The sequence below is a fragment of the Castor canadensis genome, chromosome 6 (genome assembly GCF_047511655.1).
Source record: "Castor canadensis chromosome 6, mCasCan1.hap1v2, whole genome shotgun sequence".
Taxonomy (NCBI): domain Eukaryota; kingdom Metazoa; phylum Chordata; class Mammalia; order Rodentia; family Castoridae; genus Castor; species Castor canadensis.
Genome location: NC_133391.1, coordinates 143,334,906 through 143,358,900, shown reverse-complemented (window position 1 = coordinate 143,358,900; position 23,995 = coordinate 143,334,906). Strand labels below are relative to the sequence as shown.

General features: G+C 35.3%; 1 protein-coding gene across 1 annotated transcript in view; it reads right to left on the bottom strand.

Moving 5' to 3' along the window:
- Positions 1-23,995, bottom strand: part of Fyb1 (FYN binding protein 1) — a 181,140-nt gene that overhangs the window by 24,642 nt on the left and 132,503 nt on the right. Inside the window, exons 15-17 of the mRNA XM_074077883.1 lie at positions 21,654-21,762; positions 20,991-21,164; positions 9,735-9,768 (exon numbers count right to left, since the gene is read on the bottom strand). Coding sequence (XP_073933984.1) covers positions 9,735-9,768; positions 20,991-21,164; positions 21,654-21,762 — 317 coding nt within the window. The remainder of the gene's footprint in view (positions 1-9,734; positions 9,769-20,990; positions 21,165-21,653; positions 21,763-23,995) is intronic.

Genomic DNA, 23,995 nt, shown 5'->3' with positions numbered 1-23,995 from the left:
GTCGTGGGGTAGTTCTGTTTTGGTCAGGTCTGTTTGGTGTTCTGGAGGCTTCCTGTACCTGAATGGGCATAGTTTTCTCTAGATTTGGGGAATTTTCTGTTATTATTTTGTTGAATATATTACACATTCCTTTAGCCTGCACCTCTTTTCCTTCTTCAATGCCCATGATTCTCAGGTTTGGTCTTTTGATGGAGTCAGTGAGTTCTTGCATTTTCTTTTCACAAGTATTGAGTTGTTTAACTAATAGTTCTTCAGTTTTTCCTTTAATTGCCATTTCATCTTCAAGTTCTGAGATTCCAACTTCTGTTTGTTCTATTCTGCTGGAATGGTCTTCCATTTTGTTTTGTATATCTGTTTCATTCTTTTTTCTGAGGTTTTCCATATTGTGGGTTACTTCCTCTTTAATATTTTCAATTTTTGCCCTTAATTCATTTATCTCTCTGTTTATGGTGGTCTCAGTTTCAGTTTGGTGTTTATTTAGGGTTTCTATGATTTCATTTATTTGTTTCTGGGTTATCTCATATTCTTTGTTTTTGTTGTCTTGGAACTTCTTGAGTGCTTCCTGTACATTTTGGTTGACCATGTCTAGTAACATCTGTATGAAATTCTCATTGATTACTTGTAGGATTTCTTCTTTCAAGGTGTTCTTGTGGGCTTCATTGGGTTCCTTGGTATAGTTTATCTTTGTTTTGTTGGAATCTGGTTCAAGGTATCCATTTTCTTCATTTTGCTCTAAGTCCTATACTACTTTATTTTGTGGGGGAGAATGGTTTCCCTCCCTTTTTCTTCTTCTCATATGTCCACTAGGTACCATTTCTATTCCTGGACTATGTGTAATTTAGTATTAGCTGGGTAACAATATTAATATTCAGTCAAGTGTGTCTCCAGCCTCTCAGCAAAGTCTCTGGCTCACAGAGATTAGGAGGTCTGTGGTTGTGTTCTGGTTGCCATCTCAGATCTGACCTGTCAGGTCCATTAGATCATTCAATTTTAGAATTTCTTTGGTGATTTGTTTTGTCTGGATGACCTATCTGTTGGTGTGATTTAGTTCAGAGGAGTGTTAAAGTCTCCCACTACCACTGTGTTGGGGTCTATCTGTGATTTTAAGTCCATTAGTGTAGTTTAATGAAGTTGGGTGCACTGACATTGGGTGCATATTAGTTTATAATTGCTATTTCCTCTTGATGTATTGCTCCTTTTATTAGTATGAAGTGGCCTTCTTTGTCTCTTCTGAGTAATTTAAGAATAATGTCCACTCCATATGATATATATGTTGCTACTCCTGCCTGTTTGGGGGGCCATTAGCTTGGTAAATCTTCTTCTATCCCTTTACCCTAGATGTTTCTTTCTGTCAACTAGGTGAGTTTCTTGTAAACAACAGATTGTCAGGTCTTCTTTTTCAATACAGGTTGCGAAACAGTGTGTTTTGATTATGGAGTTGAGTCCATTAACATTCAGTGTTAATATTGAGAGGTATGTGGTGATTCCTGCATTTAGTTGTGTTTGTTAAGGATTTGAGTGTGTAAAGCCAATTCTATCCTACTCTCTGAGTACTTGTCTGTTTTAATACTTGCATGCTTTCATGGTTATATTTGTTTTCATCTTCTTTGTGTATGATTCTGTTCAGAATCTTCTGTAGTGGTGGTATGGTGGTTATATATTGTTTTAGTTTCTGTTTATCATGGAAGACTTTTATTCCACCATTAATTTTGAATGATAGCTTTGCTGGGTACAGTACCCTAAGGCTAAAATTGTTTTCCTTTAGTGCTTGACATACCTCATTCCATGTCCTTCTTGCTTTTAGGGTTTCTATTGAGAAATCTACTGTTATTTTGATGGGTTTACCTTTATATATTATTTGATTTTTCTGTCTTACAGCCTCAAAATTCTTTCCTTGTTCTCTGTGCTAGTTGTTTTAATGATAATATTAAATAAAACTCTTAAATATCATGTTGTGATACTATTGGCAGCATTAGCAGGTATTTCTACATTAGTCATAATAATAACAATAGGTATTAATGTTTGAGTCCTTGACACCCAGCATAGCATTTCACAAATGCAATATGAACGAGTTAGGAAAAAAATTTGTAATTTATAGTCTGTTTCTGTCCAAACCCATTTTCTCAAGGTATTTAGACCCTTGATTATCTCTAATCTGCCTTGTATTTTTTATTTTTCATCTCAATTGCCTCCTTCCCATCAGCTTTCCAACAACCTTAAATCTTTTTATTATAGGAAATGAACAATTTCTCAGGACAACATACATAAGATCTTCCTTCACTTAATGTTTCTAGATGCCTGTCATTTATCTCATGTTCTTCATTTTTTATGGTAAAATTTCTAGAACAAAGTATCCATACTGTTTCTCAATTTTGAGGAAATAGGGAAGCATTTACTACCACTGAGAGGCTCCTTCCAGGTCTGCCGCAGCTGCAGTCAGTTGGTATAAGGTTATACCCTTTCCAGGGTGGCCCGTATCTGGTGGCAAGCAGAAGGGAGCTGGGTGTAAAGGCCCTCCATTTTAGCCTGAAGGGAAATAAGTGATGCAGCATTTATTCCAGAGGCCCCACCTTATTGACTGAAGCTTTGTCATGCCTGCATCTCAGTTCAACATTTTCCTTTGCTCAACCCTGCTTCCTCCACTGCCTTTCATGAATATTGATCTCTAATACACATGTTGTACTCCTATATCTATCCCAGTATCTATTTCAAAAGCCCAGCATTTAATTGCAGAATATTTGGTCTTCATTCCTCTAGTGGATTTGAGGTCACAGGGTTGATAAATCTAATAGACATGGTTTAGGTATCAGTCTACTGAACCTGTTATGGCATTTGAAAAAAAAAATAAGAAAAAACTATAGGGCTGGGACGTAGCTCAGTGGTTGAGTATTCATTTATTCTTTTATTATCAAATACATAATTAAGAATTTCAAATACCATGTAAAATATAAGAATTAAAAACAGATAAGACAGAGTCTTTGCTTTCTGAAAGCTCTGATTAATGATGTCTTATTGGACATGAAGAATGAAAGAGCAGAAGCAAAGCAGGTTCCAGGTTTCAAGTTTGGATGATGGGATGATAGAGATGTCACTGAGGTATAATCTAAAGAAAGAAAAATCACTTTAAGGGGGTGAGAGGAAGACTTCACTTTGGAGTTTTATGAGTTAGAGGTTCTTGGGGGATATCATATAGAAGTGACTTTAGAGTAATTGTAGCAGAAACCAAATTGCAGTTAGCTGAAGATGCAATTCAACTTGAGACTATGACAAAGAATACATAGAGATGGAGGATTTCCAAGCTTGGCTGTACATCAAATTCATATTTCAAGTTAATTAAAAATGGATTCTGGCTGGCCACTGTAGATCACCCCTGTAATTTTAGCTACTTGGAAGGCTGAGATGGAGAGAATCATGGTTCAAGGACAGCCTGGGTTTATGAGACACCATTTTCAAAATAACCAGAGCAAAATGGATTGGAGGTGTGGTTCAAGGGTTCAAGCAGTAGAGTGACTGCTTTGCAAATGCGAAGCCCTGAGTACGAACCCCACTCAAAAAAAAAAACCAAAAAATTCTGAAGTTCTTTCCCCAGATCCTGGTTCAGTTGACCCCAGACAGAAGCGTGGACTTGTATTTTAATAAGTTTTCCAGCTGTACTGTGCTCAGTTTTGGTTCTCTGGAAAGTAGACAAGAGAGGGTGAAAATTCTGTTTGTCTTCTGGTGAGCATGGAGAAATACAAGTATGAGAGGAAATGGGGAGAGAATCAGGGAAGGTGGGAGGAGCAATGCAAATCTGTCCCCAGTGAAAGCAGGAAGCAGATAGTTGTGTCACCCTCAAAGTGCTGTGCAAGGTAAGGAAGATCAACTAAGACTTTTAGGGAGTCTTCAAACTAAAGCTGCCACATGAGGAGTTCTATATTTTGCCTTAGTATCCCTGCATGCTCAGTCATTGACTGGAACAGCCTGTGAGAAGCCTAGTCTTGATGCAAACATGGTGATGGATTTCAGAGCACAGCAGCTGAGGTTGTTTGTCCATTACATTCCTCATAGTTGGAGGTCTTTGGGGTATGTTCTGTTACACATACACGATCATTTTAAGACAATGAGATGAGAAAAATAAGATTGAAATAAGCTGTAGCCGGACAGATATTTGGGTTCAAGGAAGGATTTCACATTTTTTTGAGGTTTTTTTTTTTTTCCAGATAGGAAAGATTTTATTATCTTTGTAAGGCTACAGAGGGGAATACTAACAGTGGGAGAAGTTAAATGTAAAGAGGGAGAGAGGAAGGGAAGGAGAGATTATGGGAAGGGGAGACAGAGATACACAGAGAGACAGAGACACAGAAAGAACGGGAAAGAATAAATTATGGAAGGAGAAGATCCTAGAGAAAGTAGAAAAAAGTGGGATCAAAGTTTGTGGCTTTGAATTTGAATTTGAGGCATGATATCTTATTCTCTGAAATAGTGTCTGGCATGTATTAAGGATGAAGGCTGCAGATTGTAAGGAGTTGAAATGTGCAAAGGGGAGGGGCAGTGGTATGAGATTTTGGTCTTGAGAATGCAGTAAAGCAAAAGTTAGAAAGGGTACAAAAAAGACTTCTGTATCTGTGGGATCAAGTTAAGGGGAGAAAAGCTGATGACTTCAATGCTTTGATGAAACAGAAGGCAAGGCTGTCTGCTAAAGAGTTTTTTTTTATTTATAGCTCTTCACACATGACAAAATTTCACACAAAGAACAACAGAAATCATATTTAGTAAATTAAAAATAATACCTAAAATATATCTTTCATATTAAAATAATTGTTATATAAATCATTCATTGATGTTTACCCATCTCTTTCATTGGTATATAAATAAAAATTTGAAATGTTCTCTTAATCTAATTTGGAATTTTAAAAACTGACATTGCAGTCAATTTACATACTCTCAATCAGGAAAAAATTACTGAAAATGTGTTGTCAATGTATTATGTAAACTTGCTACCAAATTGGGCAACCAACAGCCACTTTCGAGCCATATACTTTTACCTCATCTTAAAAGAAAATTCATTACAAGGACACACACTGGCTAACGCTCTCAAAAAGTAGATAGCAAAGTACTTTTTAATTAGAGGTAATCTTTGAGATAAGTAGTTTCTTATCTGGGTACCCAAACTCCCATTGTCTACACATTGAATATTAGAAGTTGATGCTGTTTTCAAAATTCAAAGCACCTAATGGAAATCCCACTTTACCACTTTGAAGGCTTTGAGTTATTTTATAATTTTCAATTAAAAAAATTCAGTGGGGTCACTTTACAGAAACTCCAAGGGGTCTTTTCAATATTAAAACATGGATAATGCATGAATCATTATTTAGTCAATGAGTTTTCAAAAATAGACAAAAGCTTCTGAAACATGGATCTGGGATGGGAGGAGAATTATAAAATCTGGAGGTGGTTGGTAGTGAAAAAATGTTGGAAAAACTAGCTTAGTCTAATCCTATAATTTACAGATAAGGATACTAAAAGGATAAGTGATACATCCAATGTCACATCATGGTTTAATGGTAGTAGGTTTGTTATTTTCATATTTTAGAAGTTGTGAAAAATATTACCTAACATGTCACATAATATGTTGTTGGGTTTTGGCCAGTGCTTTGTAATTTGGAGGGGTTGCTTGGGGAACTCCAGTCCAAACACTAGTACTTAATAATTTGTGGTCCTTCTGCTGGCAAACTTTCTAGTAAAGTGGTTAAAAATATTTTTTAAACATGTACAGAGGTAATTGAAAACAAAAACGAAAGCCTTTAAAAGAATCTTCATAATAAAGAGTACCATAATAAGCTAGTGAGTTTTAAGGTCCATTCTTCCCTTCTTCATAATTGGAGGGTAGTCCTCATCCATGTTTACTCTAGTTACAATGATACTTTGTTTAAACAGAGTACAGAATTAGAATCAGCAAAAATAAAATAACATTCTTATCAAATAATTAACATATTCACAATTAACAAATAAGGACAAACTTTATACAAAAATTCTGCTACTGGAATAAGTTAAAAAAAGATTAACCCACCATCAGGAGGTAAGACAGACACATCTGCCTTTTTAAAGAGAGATAATTAGAATAGACAATATAAGGTACTTTCACAAGTAGAGGTACAAACTATAGTTTTCCTTGTTGTGGAATGTTTCAAAATTTCCTTTCTAATATTCTTTTTTCTTCTTCCTATTTCTTTTTAGAAAATAGAAAATAGAAAAAATATTCTTTTTTCTTTCTTCTTTTTTTTGGTGGGGAGGAATGTATGGGAGATTGTTTATTGATGATCTAAAAGAAGTGCCTTTATAATCATAGCCAAAACAGAAATAATTCTTACGTTAAACAAATAAAATCTTTTGAGATATTGATTAAGCAGAGATATTATTTTTGAAGTTTAAAATTTCAAAACTTATAATCAGAATTTCATAACAAATACTAACAAATCATTTTGTACATTCATTTTTCTGATACCCAATAACATATGCCAACTAAAACTCATACTTCGTGTTGGCAACTAATGAACACAACAGAATCAATAGAGCTGAATGCTAGTCGTTGTCATAGATGCAACCTGAAAGAAAAAAAATACAAACTTAAACATAGTTATATAAAACATACTCTCTTTGTGTTCCAAGGCTGGAATTGTGGGAAATACATACTTTCCTGATTTGAAAAGCTCCCCCTAGATGAAAGGCCATGCAGTTAATTGTCATTGTTTAACCCAGTTCCAACAACATTTCTTGACAGATTTATTCTCCATCAAAGTGAAACCCAAGGTTATTTTATCTGGCACTTAAGTTACTTTTTGGTAGTTATTCTGAATAAGGATGATTTAAATATCAGCAAGTACCATAAACATAAAAGACTAAAGGTAAGATGATGGCATCATCTTCCATTTTGATTGAGATTAATGCCTTCAATCATAATTTAGAAACATATTATGCATATATTATTATGCTAGTATTGTGATTATGAGATAGGTACCTATTTATTGGCCAAGAATGCATAATTATTTGGATAAAAGAAATTCTTAAGATTCATGGTGCAATAAAAAATTAACCAAATAGTTTTATATTTCTCTTTTCAAAGAAAATAAAGGTTTTTTTCCTAATTTACAGTTCTGAGTGAAAATGATTTTTCCCCCAGGATACCAGAGAATATACTTTTCCTAACATTTTCAAGTGACTTGAATTTTTATCAGATTGGATATTCTAATCCAATATGCTATTTTCAGAATTTGTATAAACAGTGCATTCATTGTTGCCTGTGGTAGATGCTGTATGAGACTTACCATCAGCAATATCATCATAGATCTCTCCATCACTGTAAATATAAAACATAAATTTTATTTTATGGAGAATATCTCCCCAACATTGAAGCAATATGTAGAAGAAAGAGGCAAGAATGTGATTGTTATAGAACACAGGCTTTTAAAGGCAAGAAATTTATAGGTGGAAAGAAATTTCATATCCATCTCCACCTTTTCTTTCATTGACTTTGTCTAATCCTGTTCAATCCACAGAGTAACTGAAACATGACTCAAGAGCACAGACTGTGTCATGCTCAGCATTAGCTGAGTGGGCGTGGCACAGAGTTGTGCTCCTTAGGAACTGTGTGTTGAACTGAACAAACTGAATAGTCACTTTCTGTGGATCTTAATCACTGTCAAGGATTTTTATATCTATTAATATTAGATTCATACCTTTATTTGAATTTCAAATGTTGAATGAAAGGGAATATTTGCCATAGGAAATGGCTAAACATTTTTACATGTTTCTGATTATACCTTATACATATCAACTTTAAAATACATAAATATCAGCTGTAGTTTATGTAGCCAACATACAGTTATTATGGAGATTCTTTTGATATATAATTACAAATATTATTTATGATTATAGGCAGCATCCACAATAGTAGTTTTGGCTATTTTTACATACTTCAGGTTTTGCCTGGTCCTGACTCTTTGTGAAATATTCTATTCAACAAATATATTGAGTCCCTGCTCTGTACCAGGAGACAACTTTGAATAAGGCATGAGCTTTTATTCTAAGATGTTTATAACCTAATGAGAGCGTGATCCATAAATAACAAAAACAGAAGGTATTATAAATATAGACATAGTCTTGAAATGTAGGATACAGTTCCAAATTTCAGAACTGTGTGGTGGCTTTGTCACTTAGATCAGATTCCTTCTCGGTTCCGGTCCTATCTCTGTGCTTTATCATAAAGCAGCAGCAGGCCCTTCAAATTCTTGCCAAGTATGGCAGATGCTGTGAGTTCCCTAAGTCTTCTGTTTGGATCCTTTTTCTAAGATCAAGGGAGAGTTTGGATAGCAGAAATTTGATGCAAATGCAAATAGGAAAGATTTTCCTGAAATTCATTTAATAAAAGTTTAAGCATTTACTTTATTTATTTAATTTTTAATGGTACTGGGGTTTGAACTCTGGGTATCTCTCTTGCTAGGCAGGTGCTCTACCACTTGAGCCATAACCTCAGTGCTTAGATATCCACTGTAATAGGTGGTGAATCACTAATTACTTGGACAATGTACTTCCTATATTCTTTTTCAATCATCCTGTAATAATCACTGCTGAAGATGTTGTCCTATTTGCTACACATTTTTTCCATAAAATTTGTATCTTCCATAGAGCAAAACCTATTGAAAAGACCTAGGCCTTACCTCTGTGATAATGCTCTGAGGGAAAACAAAAATGTTATGATTACTTTTCTTTTGACTGTCTACTAATTTTCTGACACAGCTCTTAGGATCAATTTGTCTCTTTCTGAATGGTGTCAAGTTGTTTATGGGTAAACAGTTTGTAAATCCTCCTTTATTTTTTCATTATGCTGAATTCCATAAATCTTCGTATTGCTGTAGGACCTAATCTGATAATGGAGTTTATTTCTTACACTGAGTTTCTTGAAGTAGATTTGTAAAGCATTTTGGAAAACACCAATGGCACAGGAGTACCAGACTGTGACAACATCTTATTCATAAGAATAGAAGAATCATTGACTGCTATCTCTTTTATGGCATGCTTCCAATAAAGGAAATATAATAGTCTACTGTGCCTGGTAAAAGTACAGAAAAATCTTCAATTAGAGGATAAACTGTAAAGTGATTTTAGTAACTACTGTGTTGACACTATTTGGTCCTTAATTAATACAATTCTGGTAGTAGATTAATCAGTAAGTAAAATGCAAAATATTAATGAAAAGGTTAGCAGCCTATTTTCAGTGTTTGCTGAGTGTATAAAACTATGACCATGACTTGTATAATCATGGATGAAAAGGGCTTTTGACTGGGCACTGGGGGATCATGCTTGTAACCCTAGCTACTCAGGAATCAGAGGTCAGAAGCATTGTGGTTCCAAGCCAGAAAGAGTTTGAGAGACCCTATCTTAAAAACACCCAATATAAAACAGGGTGGTGGAGTGGCTCATGTGGTAGAGTGCATACCTAGTCAATCATGAGGTCCTGAGTTCAAACCCTAGTACTGCCAAAAAAAAAAAGAATAAGATTAGCTTCTTGCCTATTTAAGAGAGGCACTTTATGAAAACGTTGACTTTATTATTGATACTATGTAAGTATAAAATATTGTTTTCAATTTATTTATGACAATCCAGTTGGTTACATTATTTAAACACTACTAGAAAATGTTCTTTAAAAAACACAGTATTCTTTTAACAAATACAGTAGTAGAAGAAAATGGGCTTACTTGTCCATGAGATAACTCCGAAGGACATAGCCATCTATGAAAGAAAAAGGAAATACATTTTATTTACAGATATAGGTTTGAAAAATCTTTAATATTTATTTAAAGAAATTGACATATAAGTAATTATTAGAATATTTGTGTCTACTTCTGAATATGATCAACTTGTATCCACTTTTGTTTCCTTTCTTTCTTATACTTTTCTCCCTGTTTCTCTCTTCACCTCAATTTACAGCTTCCTTTCTCCTATAAATAAAAAAACTACTGCTGTGTATGTTGGTGCACACTGTAATCCCAACACACAGGAGGCAGAAGGATCTTGAATTGCAAGCCAGTTTGGCATACATAGTGAGAATGTCAAAACAGGACATTTAAAATCTTATTTTTTCTCTATATTATTGCAGGTCAAACCACAGTCCTGCCTTAAATTTTACTCTGTTTTCCCAAGATGTTACTCACATGACCCAGTTTGAGGTCGACTGTAGTAAACACAGATCGCAAGGCAATTTACATGCCAGTATTTTAAGTCACCACATCAGATATTTACTTTTTCAACTTTTATTATGCTGATCAGAGACAGCAATGTGTTCAACCCCACCCCCTGCCCCTTGATCAAAAGCCAAGATCATGGCTTCTTGGGAGAGAATGTGTCATAAATAGTCACAAAATAACTCTTATTTTCAGTATGGGAGAAGTTCCTCACTGAGAGTGTCAGCAATTGAGTGTCATCATTCCTCAAACAAAAGGATTATTAGAATGCATGCCTGAGATTTTGGTGATGCTCTGGGTAAGTGGAAAATAAACCATGTTTTATGAGAGAAAGCTAAGGTTTTTTTTTTCTTCTCTCCACTCCCCTCCCCTCCCCTCCCCTCCTCTGTCTTCTTTCCTTCTCTCCTCCTGTCTTCCCTTCTTCCCTCCCTCTCTCTCTCTCCCTTCCTTCCTTCCTTCCTTCCTTCCTTCCTTCCTTCCTTCCTTCCTTCCTTCCTTCCTTCCCTTCTTCTTTCCTTTTCTTAGCACCTTATATTAGCCCCTCATTGTGTAATTTCCTAAGGAAAAGTGTGAATTATTTTCCTTGAGAAAGTCTACTGACATCTAATTAATATTACCAAACTTTGGCACTGCTTTGTGTTAGTATCTAAAATCTGTTGTATGCTTGAAATTAATACTTTTTTATTACTGTCTTGATCTCATTGCTAGTAATTGTTCTGTTTAGTTTTTTTTTTAATCTTTTTTTGGTTCAAATTTGGTAGGTCAATTTGTTTCTACTAGATTTTCCACTTTATTGGAACACAAGTTTTTAAAATATCCCTAATGGTCCTCTGGATTTCAGTGTTATCAGTTGTAGTACCCCCCACCCCTATTATAACCTCTAATTTTGTTAATTTGTGTCTCTCTTTTGGTTAGTTTGGCTAGGACTTGTCAATCTTGCTTATACTTTCAAAGAACCAATTCTTTATTTCTTTGATTCTTTGTATTCTTTTAGCTTCCAGTTCATTAATTTCAGCTTTGATCTTTATTATTTCTTTCCTTCAACTCATTTTGGTTTGACTTGTTCTTGTTTTCTAAGACCTTGAGGTGCATCATTCAATACAGTTTTGAAATAATCTCTTTCACTGTCAATCTATTGGTCTTGGTCTATTTTGGACATAATTTTGCTTCTGTATCAGAGTAAATGTGATTTAAAATGTGCTAAAAGATTAATGAAAAGGAAGGGCATACACAAATATTCCTACAAGCAATAAACTTATTTAAAAATGTTGCCATTGATTCAACATGAAAACATTTTGTTTTAAAAGAAAGGGTCATAAAGCTGAAGTTATGGGAGGAGGGAGAGGAAAAGAGAATGATAGAGATGGAATGATATTGAAATACATAGCATCTGTGTAGGAAGTAGGCATAAGGAAACACACTGAAAGCTGTTCAATAAGGGGGGGAGAGAAGAGGGATAAGCAAGAGTAATAGAGGGGATTAAAACTGATTAAAGTAAATACATTCCCAGATGAAATACCTCAGTGAAAGCCTTTTGAACAATGAATACACATTTAAGTAATGAAGGTCAGGAGGGTACAACAGGTCTTGTTAGGATGTGGGAGGGGGAGGGGGAGTGAGAGGGTAGAGGAGGGTGACTACAGTTGATATAATTTTTATACTTGTTTGAAAATAGAACAATGAAACTTGTCGAAATCATTTTCAGTAGGGGGAGGGGGATGAGGGACCGTGATAGTGGGAACGAAACTAACCAAGGTATACTGTAAGCATATAGAGAAAGGTTACAAGGAAACCCCTGAATGAATTAATATATGCTAATCAAAGTGTTTTTAAAAGACTGAAATTATTGATTCAAATTCAAGGAAATAACTTTCCCTTCAAGTATTTCCAGGGTAAATGACACGCCATCAAAATATTTTTAGCAAAAAGTTCGGTACTTTGTTAGTGGGGAGGGTGTTTTTTTTTTTTTTTGATGTGTATCCCAGGCTGGCTGGAAACTCTAGGTCCTTCTGCCTTGGCCTCCCCGGTGCTGGGATGACAGGCACGCACCACCATGCCGGTCCAACATCCACCACTTTTTAATGAAAATCGTTTTGTAGGTATTATATTCAGAAAAGAAAGAATCAAAGTTATCTTTAAATTTTTGTTTTATGGGAGTAATGGGACGTGTCAAAATGAGAAAACACAATAAAGTAATATTTTTCTTAGATTATAAAATATTAGCCCATGTTATAACTTCTGTTTACTGCAATTAAAGTAAAATCAGCAAAAAACGATTAATGTCAGAATATCTGCATTAGTGTCTGTGATCTCTGGGCAAACTTGATCATCATAGTTCAGTGCATCTTAATATAATATTGTAAACTAAGTTATACATCATAATTTAGCATAATTTTTAAAGGAGGATAAGCTTGTGTCTAACAAATTAAATTCTTTCATCTGTCTCAAAAGAAAAACTGCAAATAACAAGCTTAGAACAAACTGTAGATACTATTTTTTTTTTTTTTTGAGACAAGGTCTTGCTATGTTGCCTAGGCTGGCCTTGAACTTCTGGGCTCAGGAATCCTGCAGACTTAGTCTTTTGAGTGTTGGGGGCACAGGCATATGTCACTGGAGCCTGTTCAGATTGTATATATTTTTTTCATGGTTCCAACAACCAAAATTGATCTTTTATATGTATCTATATTTGGTGCTAAAATAAAATTTGAACATTTTTGTAGACGGTAAAAATCACAGACTTTTTTTCCATAATATAAAATGGTTGGTTCTATTTTCATTTTGGATTTTTGATTAAAATAAACGGGAGCCAGGCGTAGTGGTACATGCTTGTAATCCTAGCACTCAGGAGGCTGAGGCAGGAATATCGTAAATTCGAGGCCAGCCTGGGCTATATACTGAAATGCATTCTCAAACAAACAAAAGCAAGAACATAACAGTAAAACAAATTGGAAAATTAACAATAGTGACTGTCCCCATGATGTGTTTCTATTTATATTAATAATTAAAAATAATGACAAATATGAACTGAAACCTTTAATGGAGTCAATGCTGTGAGATGTTAGGCTACCATAAAGTCTCTTAGAGAAATGTGTAACAAATTCTAAACTGTTGCCAGGCTGGAATCATTCTAGCATCAAGTGTATTTCAGTTAAAATTCAAAATAAAGAAAACAATAATTTTTAGAAATTAAATATTTTTATTTTAGTATGCTTTTAGATAATTTACTTTCTCAAGCTCAAGCACTAAAATGGTCTTTTACATGACCAATGTTAGTAATTCATGATACACAATTTAATTACCTCAACTTCACAAATAAATTGTAAGAATATTTTCTCTTAGGTTATCAAATCCCAATTATCTTGCTCCCCTGTATCTTCCCTGTTCAAGAGTTCTAAAGAAAGCTTTCTCTTTTGCTGACAATTCCATTACTCTTTCTGTTCTCTCTCTCTCTCTCTCTCTCTCTCTCTCTCTCTCTCTCTCTCTCACTTTCTGATGCATAAACAGATCAGTGATTGTGAATATTATTTAAGAACTAGATATCAAAGAGATGGAGTGTGGAATGGTGCTGTGCTAATGTGTTTTAGTTCCTTGAGGTGATAATTTAGTGCTCACTAGCTATAAAATCACTTATAAAGTGTTTTTACAGGAATACTAACTTTTAATATAGCATAGCTTTTGCTCTCTTGTACCTTTAAGAATCTCTGTTAAAACTCATTATATTAAAAGTATGATTTATGACTGTCAAAATAGGTGATATATCATGACTTTTTATATAGTGTATCCATTTTAGTTCCTAGAAATAATGGGGTTTTTTTGTAGGAAAATGTTCTCTGTGCTCATATAGAACATGTACATTTATCTTAAGGGATGTTAATAGAAAATGTTAAAAAAATCATGGTTTTTATACCAGGTAGAATGGGTGCCGTGTTTAGTTAGCCCTTTATTATGAGGGCTGATTTACCAGGAATTCTCACATATTATATAAAATCATTATTTGGAAGCCTCACATTCACAAAGGAGAATAAAGTGACTTGAAACAATGTCAGGAAGTATGTAGGGCGACAGCTTATTAGGAAAGTAGCAACCACCCCCCATATGTGCCAGTTAATTTCTTCCCAAAATGTTTGCTTGCTACACTGCAGATGTATTTTAGTACTAACGAATGACTCACCTTTTAGAGAGATATTGTGAGTATAAAGTTACCAATGAAACAGAAAATCTTGGGAAAATATAAATTATCTGCATTCTAATATTTTTAGTGTCTTACTTAATCAAGTGGCAACATATTATTCCTTCATTGTTGCATATGTTGTATGTTCAGAAATAAAGTTTACTCAGTTTGGTCTCATGAAGTTTACAAGCAATAAAATTATATCATATAGGTTTACCCAGGTCAGTGAAATAATGTCCAACTTGAAGGAAAAATGCTCATAACATAATAGAAAGAAGAAAATGTGATATATAATACTGAATATGTTATTATCTTGATTTTACAAAAAATACTCTCCTTTTCTTCTTTTCTCTTCTCTAATTTTTGTGGCTTCACGTCAGATTGATTTTTTAAAAAAATTTAAAATTTTAACTTAAATTTTTTTGAGATAGGTTCTAACTGTGTAGCCTGTGCTGACCTTGAACTCCTGGGCTCAAGCCATCACCCTGTGTCAGTCTCTCAGGTGTTCAGAATGAAAGCATGTACCACCATGCCCAGCTCAGAGTGACTTTTTAAATTTCTGCATTTAAAATATTTTCTTCAATGATTCTGTGTTTTTCTAAAATTAAAAAAAAAACTTAATGGTCAGTTGGATTTGTGAAGTTAAAAATCTTTCAACCACCTGTTTCTTGGATGCCCGAGGATATCATGTCCACAAATAACTCAGACCCTGTTTTATTCCATAACTTTTGTTAAAAAAATGTTCTCCACTGCTGTGGTAGAAAAACTCACTGCTTATGAACACCAAATTGTGGAAGTACACAGATATTAGCTAGGAAGTCCAAACATTTGGGAATGTGCCAGAAATATATATTTAAGATCCTAACACCTCTACAGTTTGTGCTTCTACAAGTGAGTGAGTGAGACTTGATCAAATGTAAAAATGTCTGTAACAGTGGCTTGTAGGCCAGGCAAGGTGACACATGCCTTCAATCCCAGGACTGAGGAAGTTGAGGCAGAAGGATCATAAGTTCAAGACCAGTCTGGGCTACATAGTGAGTTCCATGTCACCTTGGACTACATAGCCATACCCTGTCTCAAAAAACCAACCAAGCTATCAAACTGAAAAGCTATATTCAAGAGAGAAAGAAGGGACTGGCAAGCAGTAGAGCACCTGCCTAGCAAGTATGAAGCTCATAGTTCAAATCCCAGTATGAGAGAGAGAGAGGAGAGAGAGAGAGAGAGAGAGAGAGATTGAGAGAAAGAGAGAGAGAGAAACAGAGATAGAGACAAAATATCAGGAATCAAAACAGGCAACAAAACAGTTTAAAATCACAGAGAAAAAGAAAGATTACAGAGAAAAGTAAGGAACAGTCTGCAGTCCTAACCCTGACTCTTCATGGTAGGGAGGGGAAGTCAAAGCAACAACCACAACCCTGACAACAGACTGGCAGACCTAGCTGTAGGATAGGTCCACACTTCCTGTAAGCCTTAAAGCTAAAATAGGGATTTGGTGTAACAGTAATTAGTCCTGTGTGGCAGCCTAGCACTGGAGAAGAAAGATGTTTTTATTGTTCCCCATATCTTGGAGTGCCATAGTCAGGTGCCATGCTGAGAGGGTGCCTATTATTTGAGTCTGAACTACTCTGGAGACGTGAAAACAAGGACCACTCTGCCACTGCATCTGAGTGGGAGATGGCCACAGAGGAGTTGTGGAGAGGGTGAGGGTCTGACATGGACCTTGAGCAGTGATAGTAATGGTGGTCAGTAGCTCTGGTCTCTCTGGTAAGCAGTGAGTCTCATCACTTGAGGATAATTGTGGAAAGAGGTCACTGAGCCTGTGGCTGGCAAGATGCCTGCTCTCTACCTCCCAGTTCTGTGGGGTTTGTTACCACGCAGGACTGAGAGCTTTAATCCCAAATTCAGTGGATCACATGATTTCTCATCTTCCTCCCTCACACAAGTGGTTAACTGCCTGGGCAGGATCTGAAAGCTCTGAGACTGGCAGGTAGAGTGAATGCCTGATTACTTCAGTTCTTCCCCTCCAGTCCAGAACTCAGCAGTCTGTTCTTCCCACTCTCCATTGCATTTGAGGGACAACCCTAAACTTGGAAGTTTGCTGTAGATAAGCAAATCACAAAAACAAAACTAAAAGATAGGAATTGCTACATGTCTTTCAATAATAACTGTTACATTTGATCTAGCAAGCTCTAGTTGAGGTGCATTGCACTGTGCAAGGTGTTGGCAATTCAATGTTGAGAACATTTTATTGACTACTCTTAAACTCAGAGTCTCAAAAGAGTAATAGACTGGTGAAACAATACTAACAGTTCAGCTGCTAAAGTAGAGTCATGGTGGAGTTGGGGAGAGATTGATTGTGATTGGTGTTATCTAATTTTAGATGACAATGGAGTTGTTTGGAGTAGACAATTACTGACATTCCAAGTCAAATGAAACAGCATAGTGGGATGAACCAGCAGGACTTACTCAGGGGATGACAAGCATGTAGTTTGTATTTTTATAGTATAAGTTATAGATAGGAAATAGTAGTCATTATGAGTGAGCTAGACCATAAAGAGTTTTATATGCTAAGAACTCTATGGTTTTAAAAGTAATATTTGGTTAATAGTGGGGTGAGTGGATTGGCTGAGAGTAAAGGTAAAGCTAGACACCATTTGAAAAGCTACTTCAATCACTTAGGTATAGGAGAAAGAAATTCATACAAGCATCCTAAGTTCTATGGAAGTGTGTCTCGAATGGAATAGAAAATAAGAAAAGAATGATCAATGACCCATTTCAAGGAAGGAATGAACAAGGAAAAAGGTTTATAAAATTAAGAAAAGCAGGAAGTATGAGAAAACAAAAAAATGAAGTGAAGTAGATACACTAATTAAATCTTGATGAACTAATCAATCTGAAAATCAATGTAAAATACTCCTAGTACCCTACCGTCACCCTCACCACTAGAGTATCTATTGGTTCAAATTTCAGTTGACAGCACCTGTGTTTGAGATTTTTTTTTATTGACAGCTTTCTCTAGCTTCCAGAACTTTCTGTTAGCTTTCTCGGCATTCTAAATGTCTCTCAATCTTCCCAGAATAGGCTTCAATCTATTGTATAAACACCCTGATTTGTGGGATGGAACAATACTGACAGAATTGTCCAGAGCATTAAGGCTCAACTATCCAAGCTATAACTTTTTTGATAAAAAGGATTATTATGTGTAAGTACTATTGATATACTCCTCTGGTTTCTATCTTGTTTGAAATAACCCCCAAACCATCTAAAAATTTAAGTAATCAATTTTTAGTGAACTAAGAAACCATTAAGTACATTGATCCTGTGCCAGGAGAAAAAAGATAAAAGTGACATGAAATCCTTGATTGTAATCTACCAGAAGTTTATGAAATGTTTCCATTGTCATTTTTAGACAAGTGCTCTATCACTAATTTACCCTCCCCTAGCTTTCCACTGTCATTTCTTAAAGATGACAAATTCTAAGAGCATAGGAGTCCTCCAGTATCTGTTATAGTACTTAGAACTATGGGCCTTCAAATAGGAAATAATAATAGACTGAACAATTATCCCTTAATTGTTACTGCTTTTCCTCACTCCCAAGATCCACTTCATCCTAGGAAGATAGGAGTCTCTTCTCTGAATTCCTGTTTTGATGCTATGTCTATTCCTGCCCATCTCTATCCGCACACATCTGCTGATGAGGTCATCTACATCCTTGTTACTCAGAGTATGTCCTATGGGCCAGCAGAATCAATTATCTAGGAGTTTGATAAAATGCAGAATGTGAGATTCCACTTCAGATCTACTGTATTAGAATCTGCATTTTCAACAAGAGCCCCATGGATTCATATGAACTTTGAAGCTTGAGGAAGGTTGGTTTTGATGGGATTTGTTGCTAAGGACAGGGGACTTTAGGATGCCATGGCAAGATTTTCTTTTAACAAGGGCATTATGTGTCTAAAGGTAGTGCAGAGGCTAGGGATCCACATGGCAAATACTAGGACAATCTGTTGTGAAGAATACATGACAATTTGGAAAGCAGAGGAAAGTTAACATCTTGACGTTTAATATAGTAGTATAATTTCTCTCCTTCACTTCCTCCCTTCTTTTCTACAGGGTTTTGCAGGCTGACCTGGAACTTGCTATGCCCTCAGGCTGGGCTCAAATTTGCCACCTTCCCGTTTCAGTCTCCTCAGTGCTGGAATTATAGGTGTACTACTGCGTCGGACTACTTCTGTTTCTTTTATTTGCATTTTAAACACAGTTATGAATCTTACTGAATATTGATTAGCTTTCTTATTTAAACTGCTAGGTAAAGAGATATTCATCATATCATATTACTATCATAGTCGTATTTTTTTCCTGGCAGTATTAGAGTTTGAGTTCAGAGCCTTGTACTTGCTATGCAGGTGCTCTTCCACTTGACCCACACCCTCAGTCCTTTTAAACTTTAGGTATTTTTCAAACAGGATTTCCCTTTTTTTGCCCACAACTGGCCTGTACCATGATATGCCTGCCTGTGCCTCTCATGTAGCTGGATAATAGGCATGCACCATGATGCCCAGCTTGTTTTATTCAAATGGGTCTTGCTAACTTTTTTTGCATGGGATGGCCTCAAACTGCAATCCTCCTGGTCATCATTTCCCTAGTAGCAATAATTATCTTTTAAAATATTAAGAACATTTCTGAACTTCTTTGTATTTTTGAGGACTTTTTAATGCATGTTTTTCTGTATTTAAAGCTATTCTTAGGGAAGATTACCACAATGCTAGTCTGAATTTTTTTTATCTTTTTGGTCTCAGAGGCTCTGTCTACACATTATCCTTAGTGAGGTTCAAATCTTAATATTACACTGTTCCTGCCCTTTATCTTTTGTACCCACATCCCATATTTTCCTTTGAAAAGCCAAACCGCACCTCCTTCATGGTAACTTTAGCTCTATTCCCCGTCCTTGAGTCACTGTGTTTTATTCTTAAGACTCCATTTCAGTTATCATCCCTGAGTCACCTTCCTCCCATTGAAATTAAATGCAGAGTCCACATTTTCCATGCTGATTAACTAAGCTGATGTGGGAAGTCATGTTGGCTATCTAATTTCAAGTTTAGGACAACATAATATTGAAATGTTTGTCCCTGGATTTTTTTTTCTTTTATTATTCATATGTGCATACAAGGCTTGGGTCATTTCTCCCCTCTGCCCCCACCCCCTCCTTTACCACCCACTCCGCCCCCTCCCTCTCCTCCCCCACCCCCTCAATGCCCAGCAGAAACTATTTTGCCCTTATTTCTAATTTTGTTGTAGAGAGAGTATAAGCAATAATAGGAAGGAACAAGGGTTTTTGCTGGTTGAGATAAGGATAGCTATACAGGGCATTGACTCACATTGATTTCCTGTGCGTGTGTGTTACCTTCTATGTTAATTCTTCTTGAACTAACCTTTTCTCTAGTTCCTGGTCCCCTTTTCCTATTGGCCTCAGTTGCTTTTAAGGTATCTGCTTTAGTTTCTCTGCATTAAGGGCAACAAATGCTAGCTAATTTTTTAGGTGTCTTACCTATCCTCACCCCTCCCTTGTGTGCTCTCGCTTTTATCATGTGCTCAAAGTCCAATCCCATTGTTGTGTTTGCCCTTGATCTAATGTCCACATATGAGGGAGAACATACGATTTTTGGTCTTTTGGGCCAGGCTAACCTCCCTCAGAATGATGTTCTCCAATTCCATCCATTTACCAGCGGATGATAACATTTCGTTCTTCTTCATGGCTGCATAAAATTCCATTGTGTATAGATACCACATTTTCTTAATCCATTCGTCGGTGGTGGGGCATCTTGGCTGTTTCCATAACTTGGCTATTGTGAATAGTGCTGTAATAAACATGGGTGTGCAGGTGCCTCTGGAGTAACCTGTGTCACAGTCTTTTGGGTATATCCCTAAGAGTGGTATTGCTGGATGTCCCTGGATTTTAAATAAGCTTCCCTTTAAAATTTGACAAAAATATTTGCATCTATCAGCTTTAGTAGCTGATAAGGTCAAAGCAGACAGGGACTGTCTTGTGCTTATTTGGAGTGGTATATTGCACTAAGTGCCTCCAAAGAGAAAATGAAAACAAATGAATATGCGAGGTAAAGAAACTAAATTCTAGATGTGATGCATGCTATACAATCTTAAAACCAGGCCAGAGCAAGAGCCACTCACTATGTTAGCATAGTAGTTCTTATGCAGGGTATATGAACAAGTTAGAGAACAAGTTACAGTGAGAGATTCCATCTGGTTCCCAGAGTTTATGATTCAACAAGCCAAGGGTAGACAGCAACTGCAATTTTAACTCTCAGAGTAGGGTGTTCTGATGCTGGTGGTTTCTAAAACCACATACCGAGAGGCACTAATTTAGCATTGCCTTTGATATCCCAGTGTATGACTAGCAGGTGGTAAATAAAAAGACATTAAAGTTCATTGACTTCAGCACAGAAGAACCTCTAGTTTCTTAGTATTTTCCACAACTCACAAAATATAAGGCAAAACAAGTTAGTAGAACAGGGAAATCACTAAAACTTGTTTGGTTGTTAAATTCTGGAGCACCATGGAGAGCATAAGCAATGACTTACATTTTCCTTCTTCATTCCTGCAGAGAACTTTTGTATCATCTGTGTTTTATCTGTGTTTTGTATAACTTCAAGACATTCACCAGGTTTGAGCTGTAGATCTCTAGCTCCCCACTTTTTAGAGGTTAGGGAGGATGCAACTTTGGTTGAATATAGAACTCTAATTTCACCATCATACTGGAAAAATAAATACATTCAAATTATTGGTTGATTTGTATTATTATAGTAACTCACTTGACAAATTTATTAAGAAGGTCTTTGCAAAATAAATAGTTCAGTGATTTCAAAAGATAATATAAGAACATGAAATAAAATTAGAAAATTTGGGGGGGAGGAGTCTATCATAATCTCAACAACTTCATATAACAAATATTTTTAGATTACCTTTTAAACCACGTTTAAAGGATATCTAAATTTAGATGATTATCACAGTATGAATATTTAGTATGCATGATAGTTTAGTATGCATGATAGTTTAGTATGCATGATAGTATGCATGATAGGAATAAATTTAAATCTAAAATAAATTTGTAGAAATTAAATGGGCTATGATGGAGGACTGTAGTATTTATGAGTACACTTTTAAAGTGTATATTTTGGTCTTTAAAAATTATTGGGTTTTTTCATTAATGCTTTGAACTCTGCATGCTATTAAATATGACATACTTTAAACTTTTTCCTGAGCTCTTTTTCTTCTTTTTCCTGCTTTTTTAGCTTCTTAGGATCTTTTTCTTCAGTCTTGGCCTTTCCAATATTGATTCCTTGACCTGGGAGGCTGAACACACATAAAAACAACAGCTTGCTTAAAAAATATAAAAATAATAGACTATAGTAGAGATTTAATTTGTAACATTAAATTCTTGCTCAATGTTGCTTTTAATTAAGTTTTTTCTTAGAAACTCAGTGCTGTTCATTTTAATAAATGATGACATTTCATATATGGAAAGGATTGTTTAAGAGAATACAGATTAGGATCTATAATGAAAATGAGATATCTCCTGTTATAGTAAACCACACAAAATCACTGGGTGATAGTTAAAACATGGGTACATGTGATTCAACCTATGCCTGAACTCCCTATATAGTCAAACCCTTGAGCTCCCTATATATTCAAACTGTTGAACCCCCTACCTATTAGAACCCTTCTAAATAATTAAGTGATTTGGGCTTAAAATATTATTTTTAAAAATCTGATTTTATGGTTTACAAAGCTTATTTGTATGCTAATATATTCATATCTACTTAAAAATTGAGTCAGAAGGCCAGGGAATATAGATTAATGGTGGAGTGCTTGCATGAATCCTTAGCACAAAAATTAATTAATTAATTAATTAAATTAAGTAAACAGAGCCAGAGTGGGAGACAAGAAATGTTGGTTGAAAAACATAGGTAAAAAATGTTTTTTATTAATCAATGGATTTAATATTTAAAAAACCACACCAAATGAACTATAAAGCCAATAATCATAATAATTCAACATGACTAAAATAATGATTCTTCAGCCTGCCTTACACAGGGTTACCTTGGAAAACACTTTGAAACATAGCAATGCATTTACCCAGTTCCTAGACACGCCAGTTTAACTTTGATTATTTTAAATTCTAATTCAGTTAGTCTGAGTGAGATCTAGATACATTCATATGTATTTAAAAAGTTCTCCAGTTGGGCTCGGGGTAGAGTGCGTGTCTAGCAAGCACAAGGCTCTGGAGTTCAACCCAGTACCACCCAAACAAAGAAAAGCTCCCTAGATAACATGGATTTGTAACCAGGGTTGAGAGGCATACCCTAGAGTTAAGTATGATCTTAGAAAAGGGCTGTGAATCCCTGCAGAAGGGAATTAAAAAAAAAATAGGAGTATTTGTGAATAGTGAAAGTTTTTATTTATTGAGATTATCTGTGATAAAGATATGTTTGTAAGTGACTTATTTAAAATGTTTGATCCTAAAATTTTGATTCTTAGCATTTAGTACATGCATTGTGAAAAGAATTAGTACAATATATTCCCTTGGTCCTGCACCTGCCCTCAGGACCTCCTGGCTTTGGTGGAATTGCTGGCATAGACTAGCTCACTGGGTCTATCAGAAGATACAGGAATGTTAAAAATGTCCCACAAAGCTATCTTTGAAAATAACTTATTTCAAAATAGTACTGTGGTGAAAAAACAAAATTGTTTTAAATTCTAAAAGTAAGCAATGGGTAAGAAAGCAGTCCTTGCCAGGTCAAGTTTAATCAGCTGAAGTTTGTTTTGCTAGAAGAAAAGGACCAGTGGTGACTGGGTTCCTGTAGAGCTAGCTTATAGTATGTGGTAGCATTTCTACAGTAATATAAAATAGAAAAATGCATTGAAAACTATCTGAGCTAGGAATGACTTCCCGATGGTGAGGGATATTAAACCTTGAAAATGTTACTGAAGTTTAGATTTTCCTTTCTTGAAAAACTGAAAAAGAATGATTCTCCTTTCATCTTTCTTGTCTGTTTTCCCTGTAGAACTTGATCTTCATATACTGATGACAGCATATTTTGCCTTCAGTTTCTTTGATCTCGATGCTATCTCTAGTGCAGTAAAATTGGCTTAACAATGATGGTAAAAAATAAATACTTTGAGTGCTAGCATGCATTTTTAAGTACAGCTCAGAAGGCACTGATTCTTGTATCCATTTATGTTTCTTTTGTCCTTTGAATAATCAAACATGCCATTTTTTTATTCATCTGTCTTTTTTCTCAAAAGCATTACAGAGGAGTTCTTGTTTTTATATACAATACATATAAGGTCATCTAACATATTTATTGGAAAATGAGAAACCATCCTATCATGCTAAGTTCTATTGCAAAAGAATTTTCAAATGATTCTCCTTTTGTATTAACCAATCTTAACAAATTTTCATACATTTTTAACCTAAAGTTAAACTAAAACTTCAGATAAACTAGAAAAGGTCATTACTTACTGTTGACTTAAAAAATTTTGAATAGAACTTTTGAGAATCTGATGCTTTTGTGAGAAAACACAT